The 11,341-nt window shown below is 43.2% G+C and overlaps 2 protein-coding genes across 8 annotated transcripts; one reads left to right on the top strand and one right to left on the bottom strand.

The window, feature by feature from the left end:
- Positions 1-1,709: 1,709 nt before the first annotated feature.
- Positions 1,710-5,057, top strand: LOC125528369 (wall-associated receptor kinase 2-like). The gene is made up of 3 exons (XM_048692843.1): positions 1,710-2,622; positions 2,743-2,886; positions 3,844-5,057. Exons 1-3 carry the CDS (start codon positions 1,710-1,712, stop codon positions 5,055-5,057), a joined length of 2,271 nt encoding a protein of 756 aa, XP_048548800.1.
- A 1,434-nt stretch (positions 5,058-6,491) lies between these two features.
- Positions 6,492-9,449, bottom strand: LOC125528370 (protein yippee-like At4g27745). 7 transcript variants are annotated; one of them, XM_048692847.1, is made up of 6 exons: positions 9,294-9,449; positions 8,907-9,059; positions 8,073-8,176; positions 7,336-7,559; positions 6,954-7,053; positions 6,492-6,871 (listed from the first exon to the last, which is right to left on the bottom strand). In XM_048692847.1, the coding sequence occupies exons 2-6, from the start codon at positions 9,055-9,057 to the stop codon at positions 6,833-6,835; spliced, it is 618 nt and encodes a 205-aa protein (XP_048548804.1). In that variant the 5' UTR covers positions 9,058-9,059; positions 9,294-9,449; the 3' UTR covers positions 6,492-6,832. The 7 variants fall into 7 exon arrangements, 5 of the variants coding, with proteins under 5 accessions (XP_048548804.1, XP_048548805.1, XP_048548802.1 ...); XM_048692848.1 differs by having other exon boundaries at positions 6,954-7,050; XM_048692845.1 differs by having other exon boundaries at positions 6,492-7,053.
- Positions 9,450-11,341: the final 1,892 nt, after the last annotated feature.

Genomic DNA, 11,341 nt, shown 5'->3' with positions numbered 1-11,341 from the left:
AAGCAACTCGTCTGTCCATATGGCGACGGTGCGAGAGACAATGTCGTTGCACCTTTTCTTGCATGCAATTCGTGTCACACGCTGGGATATGGTGTTTTCGTGATATCATAGAACCAAATGTCCACCGTGGTGAAAACATGTCCCCATGTCGTTTGAAATAAATTTGTTTTCCTTTTTGACGGAAACGAATCTATATTCATATGAAAGCAATTCTATTGTCTATGAAAACAACAGTATTGTAATGATTTGGATGCAAAATATGAACCTCTCGGAGCAAGACTTCTGCATTGTGCTTAGATGATGCAAAACCTGGGGCGTTATGAAATCATTTTAGTTGTACCGAAGCAAATTCTTATCTCTTTGATTCAGATTCAAAAATCTTTTTTTACGGATGCCAAGATGCGCCCCGAGCACGTACAGCTGCTAAACCTGACCGTGACGTCAAAAATTAAGAATCATTCGCTTAGACTCCAAAAGTTGCAAATGCAATGGTTCCCCTCACACTTGCAGACCAAATGTTGGAAACCTTTGGCTACCTTAATTTTGGCTTGGCAAAATGTAGGCGGGGCAAATATATATCAAACCATTTGGTTGCTAGAAAAAAAAAACCAAGCTGCGTGTTCGCATGGGTGTTTACTAGTTGGTCGCTTTAGTTAAGAAGCTGATGCAAGATGAAATGCCAAGGGAACTTCAGACACTTGACCTGAAAATTGTGAGGCTTCTACCATGTTACCCTAGCTTCCGTCACCAACATATATCTTAAAGTGTAAACTTTAGGTAAACAATTGCCTTGGTGTGCCGCCTTGGTTTATTAAGACCTGTATATGGACATACTTTTTTTAGATAAAATATGGACATACTTTTCGATGTTTGAATGCTTTCAACTTGAAGATTCTCAAACTTTATAATGCCCGTAGGATTAGTTTGGGTGTGCCTAAACTCAATAATGGTTTGCACTTTGCATTAGAATCTGGCAGGAATCGAAGACTACATATTTATGTAAAGCCGATAGGTTGCACCAGATTTAAAAGAATCATCCTTTATATTTTTTCTATAAAAAAAATCCTCAAAGATTGACCACTTTTGTTTTGCTCTTCACTTTTGCCATCTTGTATTCTTGTAATATCTTGGCTTGACTGTTTCAAGGGTTAATGGAAGTATGATGCTTTTATCTACTTTTCGGTGAGTATGATCTTTTGTAAACTGAATGATTGCTGGAATGTAGTGATTGTTGACCGAGTTAGTCGTTGCGCACGTTCACCTTGTTGGCTAAGCATCCGGTGCTTTGCTGCAGGAAGGGTAGTGGTTAGCCTCGCGTGGCTCCATCCGCTAGTTGGAGGCTCAACATAATCCAAGTGTAACATGGTTTTCTAAATGCAAGAGGATAAGAGACTCGTAGATAGGTAATGAGGTCACATACTACAGAAATGTATTACTGACGGAGACAATCTTAATTTCACAGTTTAGAAGTGCCGGATGATAGTTGACTGATGAATTTGAAATATATTCTTGACGGCAGCAAACCACCGACTCCTCAAACAAACTAGTTAATTAAAAAAATACATTTTTCAATATTTTTAAAACACACACCAGGAGTACTGGTGGAGGGGAGCTATATATTCTCTCGCTCTTTTGTATTTAAATGTACGGAGGCTTCGTCCCCCACATTGAACAAACACACAAACAAATAGAAGTGGTGAGAAATGTCGATGGCATGGATCTTGGTGCTATTGCCACTAGCTGCATCGGCAATCACCGCATCTAGCTCCTTGGTGAAGCCTGGCTGCCAGGCGCGATGCGGCGAAGTTGACATCCTCTACCCATTCGGCATCGGCGCCGGCTGCTTCCGCAGGGGCTTCCAGATCGGCTGCAACAACATGACCGGCGGCGGCGCCGATAAGCCATTCCTGACGGATGCGAAGATGCGCTCCGAGCCCATACTCGTGTTGAACCTGACCGTGACACCCCGCGCGAGGGTCCGGGTGATGGTGCCAGTGGCTTACCAGTGCTTTGACGCGACCGGTAACATGACCAACAGATTTGACGGCCAGCTGAGAGTCAACCCGGTGGGTGTGTACCGCATCTCCGACACCGCCAACGAGCTCTTCGTCCTGGGCTGCGACGCGTTCATCTACGCCGGCAGAGGAAGTCGACGACGCCAAAATCCAGAATCATACTCGTATTTCAGCGGGTGTGTGGCCTACTGCAACAGTACCAAGAGCGCGCGCGACCGAAAGTGCAATGGCGTCGGCTGCTGCCGCGTCGGTATCCCGCAAGCCCTCCTCGACACCAGGATGACGTTCGGCGATTGGCCGCATGCAGGCATGGACTTCAGCCCCTGCAACCACGCCTTCATTGTGGAGAGGAATCACTATGTATTCCAGGCCGCCGACTTGAAGAGGACGCCGGACCCGGCCAAGCCGTGGAGAATGCCGCTTTGGCTCGACTGGGCCATCCGCAACGGCAATAACTCCTTGTCATGCCCCCTGGCGAGAGAATCACCGGGATACGCTTGCGTGAGCAAGCACAGCGAGTGCGCGAATTCCACCAATGGGATGGGGTATTTTTGCAAATGCAAGAAAGGATACGAGGGCAACCCATACCTTGATAACGGATGCACAGGTAAGTAATTTCTATGAGTTTTGCTAATTCTCGAGTGCAAACGCAGTTGAATTTGCCTTTTCTTCCTTTTAGATTTGGATGATCAACTTGTCTTCATGTTTAATTACGTGTTTTATGTAGATATCGACGAGTGCAAACAGCCACAGTCACATTCATGCTTCGGCAAGTGTACCAACATGGATGGATCTTTCGACTGCAGGTGCCGACGAGGATTTCAAGGCAACGCCACCCAACCATTAGGCTGTGTCAAGTCCATACACACAGGTGAGCACCATTATACCTTACCTTCCTTCGATCAATTATGAAATACGATGTCACGATGTATTTATTTGGTGTCATAGATGTTGGTATATTTTTCTTTAGGATTGATCAAAACTTAAAGAAGTTTGACTTAAAACAAGCCTATAAAATAACCTTTTGGAAAGGAGGGAGTAGGTGCAAAGATATCATTCATTCCCAACCATATTTACCAACTCCCTTTTGTTTTCTTGAATGCAATCAGTATTCTCACGTGAGTAAGCTCTATGTGTATTAGCTCGTGAACCATGCAAAAAGAGTATACTGCATGAAAAAGAAGCTAATAATCAGTTAGGCAATGTAAAAAATATTCAAACTTCTGCTAAGAAATTTAGGTTGTAGAAATATATTATTGCAAGTGACAACAACCCCTAAATAAAATGGTTGTAGAACACAATTATATAAGAATGGAGTACCACCATCTGTTATAGAAGAAGAAAAAAATACACAATCAATAAGCAAGCATTTCATATCCATAGAAGAAACAAATAAAGCCATCTAGAATATATGTACAATTAAATGTGCCATGACACTATATAATTAGACATTGGTACTAATAGATAAATCCAATCCAAAATTTTGAAACAGAAGTCAAAACTCTCTCTGGCCGCACACACTCTTATTTGCATCATTTGCCTTGTGATCCACCTAGGATTTTGGTAACTTGCTGGTTATCGGACTTGTCGAGGTTAATTACTGGCCCTCCTATTAGTTGGGTTACTGGAATATGAGATAAATTTTGGTCAAAATTTTGAACTTTTAGAAATTTGAATTTGGTATAACCGGTTGATTATCGGTGTGCTGGTATCTCTCCTTTTACCAAGACTTTCCATCCTGGATCCAACCTCATATCTCTTCCCTCACTTATTTGAGTTATGCCATCTCAAACCCTAAATACATGCCCCATCGATCTGTTTTTTGCAGGTTTAATCATTGGTCTATCAGTTTCAAGTGGCCCAATTATTCTACTTCTGTTTATCGGCTCAAAGATAATAATTCGCAAGCTTAAACATCAAAAGGAACAAAAGTTGCGACAGAGGTTCTTCAATGAAAATCGTGGACAACTGTTGCAGCAATTGGTATCTCATAGGTCAGACATTGCAGAAAGGATGATCATCCCATTAAAGGAGCTGAAAAAGGCCACAAACAACTTTCATCCAACTCGTAAGCTTGGTGGTGGCGGGCACGGTACCGTATACAAAGGAATTTTGTCAGACTTGCATGTTGTGGCCATCAAAAAGTCAAATATTGTGGTCAAGAGTGAGATTAACGAGTTTATAAATGAAGTTGCCATACTCTCACAAATCAATCATAGGAACATCGTAAAACTTTTTGGATGTTGTCTCGAGACAGAAGTCCCTTTATTGGCTTATGAGTTCATTTCCAATGGAACCCTATGTGATTATCTTCATAAGACACCACTAAGATCAATACCATGGCAAGACATATTAAGGATTGCAACAGAAATTGGCAAAGCTCTTGCTTACCTTCACTCGGGTGTTTCCGTCCCCGTGATACACAGAGATATCAAGTCTACCAATATACTTCTTGATGATGCTTTGACAGCAAAGGTGTCTGACTTTGGAGCTTCAAGGCACATTCCTAGGGATCAAACAGGGATAACAACAGCGGTGCAAGGAACTTTAGGGTATTTAGATCCTATGTACTTTTACTGTGGCCGGCTAACAGAAAAAAGTGACGTTTATAGCTTTGGAGTAGTTCTTGTTGAGTTGCTTACGAGGAAGATGCCAATTACATATAGATCGTCCAAAGGTGATGGGCTTGTTGCACAGTTTATTGAACTACTTTCAGGAGGTAAATTGGAAGAAATACTGGATCCACAGGTCATGGAGGAGGGAGGTAGCCAAGTTGAGGAAGTAGCTGCTCTAGCTGTGTCGTGCACGAAACTAAGAGCGGAGGAGCGACCAACCATGAGGTCAGTGGAGATGACACTGGAGGCCCTTCAAGGACCCAAAGAGCGTGTTCGGGTTAGGGATGATTTACTGGCAAAAACAAATGAGGGGAGTTATTCGGCAATGAGATATACATCATCTATAAGAAGGACAAGCTCAGAGAACGTGAGTAGACAATATAGTCAAGAAGAAGAATATCTGCTGTCTGGCAGCTACCCTCGATAGTCTTGCTTACAGTTTACATGTGAAAGAGTTGTTCTGTGTAGTTGCTTGTTATATACCATGCGTGTGTATTGAATAAGTTGAGAGTTGAGACATTGTGGGTGCTTTTGTTGTTTCCTTAATCTGTGTGTTCGCAATCAGTTTCTATCAGTGAAGTTGATACTGATTGTTTCCATTATTATACTAACATAACAGAAACTTAGAAACAAAATTCAAGGTATACATATCGCTTACGAGGATGCCGATCGGAGACATAGCTAAGTGCGGGGTAACGGGCGCTAATTTTTAGAAAGTTGACACTTACAGTTTCGGCGTGACATTGCTGGAACTCGTCGCGGAGCAGGTGGCCAATGAAGCTGGAGCTGATGGTAATTTGGCGATTTGGGTGCACAACTTAACTGAGAAATACATGGAGGACAACTGGAGAAGTTCAAGAGTGAATATCTCCATGTGAAAATGGCTTTCCGATCCCAGATCAAACGCGGTACATGGAGGACATGGCAATTGTATTCAGGCTGGGTATCGATTGCCCCGTTGTGGATCCGCAGCAAAGGCCATCCATGCAGATGGCTCTCAAACGACTCTTGGAGACATTCTGTTACATTCTGCATGATCCTACCGCAAAGTTCTTCCATGAGAACACGTATGACCAGAAGCAGTTCCTGTGACGATCACACCATATGGAAGCCGTTTGGAGGGCCACTACAAACGCTACGTTTGGTTCAGGCCCGTACCAGGCAACTGTGCAGGGTGTGCGCCTGCACAGGGCCCCCACTTCAGCGGGGCCCCCAAATCAGTAGGAAGTACAAGTAATTAGTACGTATAAGCATTGGTGGTTAAATAATCAATGTTGGATGCAATGTACGAGTGCTACTATTCTCTAGGTAATGAAAACCCAGCCAACGAGACGCTCGCACGGCTCTCTCTCACTCTTCGTCTTCCTCCAACCACTGTCACAGTTCCTCTTTCTCAAGTCCTAAATCCTCGTACATCTTCACTCCTTGCTAATGTTCCACTCCTAATCCCTATAATTTTTCGCGATTTCCCCTCAAATAGTCCGTTGCGATGAACAACGTGATAGGTAGAGTTCCACTCCCAGCCTCCCATCTATTTATTTGATGGTCTGTTCTTCTCAAATCCTCATACTTGCAAGAGCTGCAAATCAGTGCTTCTGTCAACCTCCTTTGCCGTCTATTGCCAGCAATGCGACTTGTGTGCATCAGCACCAATTGGAGCATGTACTGTTGTTGGAGGCTAGGATCTCTTCGTCGCCGAATGCAGGCTCATCAAGAGAACCAGTCAGAGGCCACAGTGGCCCCATAGTGTGTTTCTCATATTAATGGAAGGCCACAGTGGCCCCATAGTACTCTTTTGCCACAGGCTACTCCATATTCACAACAGCAGCCAAAAGAGCAAAGGAGAGACAGTATCAGTATGTATTTATCCTCCAAACACAATCAAAGTTGAGATGGACAGATCATAGCATATCGCGGTCTCAGCATCTGAATGGAGTTCATGTGACAGCCTCAGATGACTAACTGCTGGTACAGATAGATCACAGTATTTCTCTCTGGTTAACCGAAGGAAACTCCGCTATTTAAATGTAGAAACACAAATGCTAGCTAGAGTCAGCTACATAGACGTTCGTTCTCAGATTGTTGGACCTCTCCACCACAGTTGATGAATGGACCTATTTAAAACTGCTAGTGGATACTATTACTGGTTTTAGCTCGGCATCCACAACCAGCCCAACATATATTACTGGTCCATCTAAGTTCCTATTTATTGATTAAGCTCTGCCTTTCCACTCTTGATCCCTAACATAGGCCCAAAGGCCCAAAGTCAGTAATGACCAAGGAAAAGAAAATAAATTATCCTTCCCTGGGTGAAGTTGTTCACCTGGAAGGCCTTGGAGATAATATCGTCATGGAGGCAGACGTGGTTCCGGCAATGGCGGCAGCTGTACACCCGCGGCCCAACCAGTTCCGCCATCTCTCTGCTGCAACCAATCCGATTCACCAATTGAATTAGGAACCTAACAACCACACAATGATAGTGGACAAGTACTAGTATGTGGTGCTCCAGAGTAGTAGAATACATAAACCGGAATGACTAAACGATGACTAATTACCATTGCAGATTACAAATGGCATGGAAATAACACCGACAGACTGGTAGTTTCAAAAAGAAGAAAACGAACTGCTATGTACAAAGGCATGGATGATCCATAAGAACATTTTGGCTGGCACATGGTTGGTTGAATCTCTTTTCCATTCCTTACCTATTCTTCTGCACGATCTTGTCCTTTTCAAATATGAACTTGCCTTCCTTGTACTTTTGGGATTCCTCGTAGGCTCTCTCGTACTTCCATCCGAGCACCTCGCGGCAGTCACGGCAGTGGATGTCGGCGACCGTGTGAAGCCCCGTCATGAACTGCCTGTCCTCCTTGGCCCCCGTGGTGATGTTCATGGCGTGAGAGGAGAGAAATGCGCAGCCATTCCTCCCCTATTACAACATCCAAAAGAGCAAGCAAAGGAGAGATAGTATTAGTATTGTATTTATCCTCCAAACACAATCAAAATTGAGATAGACAGATCATAGCATAGCGTATCGAGGTCTCAACATCTGAATTGTGCATATAGATAGATCACAGTAGTATCTTTGGTTCCCCGCAAAAAAAAAAGTAGTATATCTGGTTAACTGAAACTCCACTATGTAAGTATAGAAAAACAAATGCTAGCTAAACTGATCAGCTACAGAAACGTTCTCATATTGTATTGTCGGACCTCTCCACTGCAGTTGATGAGCCAATTTAAAGTCCCTAGCTAGTTGACAAGTACTTACTACTAGTAATTTTAGCATGACATCCCCAACCAGTATAGCATAACTGGTCCATCTAAGTTCCTATATTTATTGATTATTAAGGTCTGTCAACTCTTGATCCCGAACGCAGGGGCCAAAGTCGTCAGTAAGGACAAGAAGCAAATAAATTATCCTTCCCTTAGTGAAGTTGTTCACCTGGAAGGCCTTGGAGATGATATCGTCGTGGAGGCAGACGCGGTTCCGGCAATGGCGGCAGCTGTACACCCGCGGCTCGGCCAATTCCGCCATCTCCAACCAATCTGATTGACCAATCAAATTAGGAATCAAATAACTGCACAACCAAGCAGGGAAACCAGGTCCAATCTCTCAGGAAGGATCAACAAGGAAAGAACCCGCTAAGCCCAGAACGTATATGAATAAGCTAGGTATCTTCTTTGGGCATCTTAATTGATTCCATCTTGATCATACAAAAACTGAAGGTAAGGGATTATCTAATAATCCAGCGGCAATCAAGGTTTTGGTTGCCGAATGAAGCAATTTTACCGAGGGGGACTGGTAAACGTGGTTACCACGGTTACCAAGAAATACCGAGAATATTTCGAACGAATTTTATAGTTGAATTTTGAATTCAAATAAATGAATGAATGAACATTCGAGCCAAGAGACCTCTCAAAACAGGAACTAGGTTGCTACCAACACGTCAGAACCAACTCTCATGTCATTAATTAGATCCTACGTATTTTTATTTTAAATCGAGTGTTTAAATTCAAAAAATTGGTATGTTTTGCTCGGTATGGGGATTTATTGAGGGGCATGGAAATACGCGGTAACCATGGGAAATCTCGAAGTTTCGACCAGTAACCAAAACCTTGGCGGCAATGCAGAGTGTCCTCTTATCTTTTTTGTTTTGTTTCGTCACATGTTTGTTTTGTGCACTAGTGCTAGTCTGCTAGACAGTGAGAATCGGTAGTGGTGAGAATGTATAGCAACTGAAGAAGCCTCTGATTAAAAGAGGTGAAGCATACCTACCTTGAATGCTCCCAGAGTCCCAGTGGTGCGTCCTCCTTGTCCTTGAGTCCTTGGGCACCCGGCAGCAGTTCACCGGTGGTGTGGAGCTGGTTGCTGATACCCTTTGCGCCTCTTTGACTGAAGAAGCATCACTCGATGCGAAATTCCCCATGTCTGCAGCACCAAATACGGTCAGCAACAACCGAGCAATAAGCAGCAGCAGTGTGCTGCCGGCGCCGAACAGCAGGAGCAGCGCGGGGCGGTCACGAGCAGCAGCAGCACTTCGTTCATGCCGAGGACGCGGGAGACTACCTAGGGGCGGGGCCGGGCGGCGAGCTCCTAAAACCTAACCCTAGGTCGCCGCCGCGGGGAGAAGGGGATGAGCCTGAGAGGTGGAAGACGACTCACCGTGCGTCGCCTGGGAGGAGCATCGGCGCTTCCCCGCCGGTGGAGAACCGCCGCCGTGGAGTGCGTCGCCGACGACGGAAGGAAAAGCTGAGGCGAGAGAGATGGGGAACGATCGAGCTCCTCTCCACTCCAGTGTTTCAGTGTCAATTGGGTCAGCAGGGGCATTTACGGGATTTCACGTGGGGCCCACTTGTAAGAAAATGGCAAAAAGAAAGATTAAATTATACTCCAACTTGCACTAAAATCACGACGAGTAATTTGAAACGGAGAAAGTACTAGTTTATGCTTTTAAGTGTGATGCCTCACCATTCATGTCTTCCATCAGACCTGAATCTTTTCTTAAAAAAAAAACTCTATTCTGTTAGAGCCCACAACCTGTGGTGTAGCATTTTCACATTAATTCAGGGGTAACCTCCATATCGCCCGCATGAAATGAAGTTCATTGCTTTCTATAAAATCATGAGGCCAAGAAAATACTGTTTTCTTTCAGACTTTTCTGAAGACCCCAATTGCATAAGATTTTTCTTAAAGAAACCTAGGGAGGAGATGGTCTCACTTTGCTTACGAGTGGAGGTTGGAGTCGTACACTAGTAGAAAAAGAGTCATTTGTCCCGGTTCTAGAGGGTCTTTAGTCCCGGTTCGAAATCGGGACTAAAGGGTCGGTACTAAAGGCCCCATATGAACCGGGACTAAAGGCCCTCCATGTGGCTGCTGTGTGGAGCTTCACCTAACACCAACCGGGACTAAAGGAAATGTTACGACTTTTAAAAAAAAATCCAAATTTTTTCCGATTTTCAAATTTCTAAATTATTTTACAATTTAATCTTTAATCACCCCTCATCACTACTAAATTTAACCTCTAATCTCTAATCACCCTTCATCATTCCAAATCATCTAACTTCCCGGCCGGTCACACATCCTCTCACTACTCCAGCCTGAACACGCTTAACTTCTGGGTTCTATTCCCCCTCATTTTTCAAGTCTGCACTTGTTGCTTTCCTGACAATAGTAAGATGTCAATCCTGTTAACCCTGAGGAGTTTAGCTTGAGCATGAAGTCACACGTTTCACTGTTTGAGTTTGAAACTATTATTCTAAAAAACAATAATTATTTAGTAACACTAATATTTCTTGAGTAAGTAGTTTGACCACAGTTTGACCAAAATTCAAAAAAATTTGAAAATAATTATTTAGTAACACTAATATTCTTGAATAATTATGTAGTAACACTAATACTTCTTGAATAAGCAGTTTGACCAGATTTAACCAAAATTCAAAAAAAACTTGAAATTTGAGCATATCTTTTTTTCCTTTTGGAATTTGAGGATTCTAAAAATTTGCAAACAGACCTACGGTAAATCGGATGCAGATTTTCGTGCTGAACATTTTGATATATTATACTTTTTTTCGACATCATATGCAAAAGTTATACCCATTTTACTTTTTCATGAAACTTTTTTGCAAAACATGTCTAAATTTAAGTTTTTTAATTTTCCTAACTAGTAGATATAGTAATATAACTACATCTCGAAGGATTTTATTTTTTGAAGCTTTTATCATTTTCTTTTGTTTTTTTTTAAAACTGAAATGACGATACACGGGGGACGGGGGGGTAGAGTTTGAGAAATGGCCCTTTAGTCCCGGTTTGATATACGTACCGGAACTAAAAGGTGGGACTAAAGGGCCCATTTAAACCGGGACTAATGCCTTTAGCAGCTCGAACCGAGACTAATGCTCACATTAATCCCAATTCGTAATGCAGCTGGGATTAATATGTATATTGCGCTGTGATAAGCCTTGTTTTCTACTAGTGGTACATAGGAGCTTGTTGGTGTCGACGGAAGAGATGTGCAGCTCATTCCTCACGTGGTGATGGCAGTGACTGATTCATCGAGCAGAATTGGGGATGGCCAGACAAATTGTTGACGACGAGAAGAACTTGAGGAAGGTGCAGAGGAGCGTTGGGCTTCTTTCCCACAAGGAGCGGCACAAAAATGCTAGACCTAAGTTACGTTCCTTTCATTTCTTTAAGCTAATTAACCACCCCCC

The sequence above is a fragment of the Triticum urartu genome, unplaced genomic scaffold, assembly GCF_003073215.2.
Source record: "Triticum urartu cultivar G1812 unplaced genomic scaffold, Tu2.1 TuUngrouped_contig_4823, whole genome shotgun sequence".
Classification (NCBI taxonomy): domain Eukaryota; kingdom Viridiplantae; phylum Streptophyta; class Magnoliopsida; order Poales; family Poaceae; genus Triticum; species Triticum urartu.
The sequence above is the reverse complement of the archived record's forward strand: the minus strand, read 5'-3'. Positions and strand labels throughout refer to the sequence as shown.

What these genes read in the sequence shown, in the direction of transcription:
- LOC125528370 (XM_048692845.1), bottom strand. Translation starts at nt 9,057, where the DNA reads ATGGGGAATTTCGCATCGAGTGATGCTTCTTCAGTCAAAGAGGCGCAA. An exon ending in GGACTCTGGGAGCATTCAAG is followed by an intron (nt 8,177 to 8,906) that starts GTAGGTATGCTT and finishes TTGGTCAATCAG; the next exon opens with ATTGGTTGGAGATGGCGGAA. An exon ending in TCATCTCCAAGGCCTTCCAG is followed by an intron (nt 7,560 to 8,072) that starts GTGAACAACTTC and finishes ATGTTGTAATAG; the next exon opens with GGGAGGAATGGCTGCGCATT.
- LOC125528369 (XM_048692843.1), top strand. Translation starts at nt 1,710, where the DNA reads ATGGCATGGATCTTGGTGCTATTGCCACTAGCTGCATCGGCAATCACC. An exon ending in CCTTGATAACGGATGCACAG is followed by an intron (nt 2,623 to 2,742) that starts GTAAGTAATTTC and finishes TGTTTTATGTAG; the next exon opens with ATATCGACGAGTGCAAACAG. An exon ending in TGTCAAGTCCATACACACAG is followed by an intron (nt 2,887 to 3,843) that starts GTGAGCACCATT and finishes TGTTTTTTGCAG; the next exon opens with GTTTAATCATTGGTCTATCA.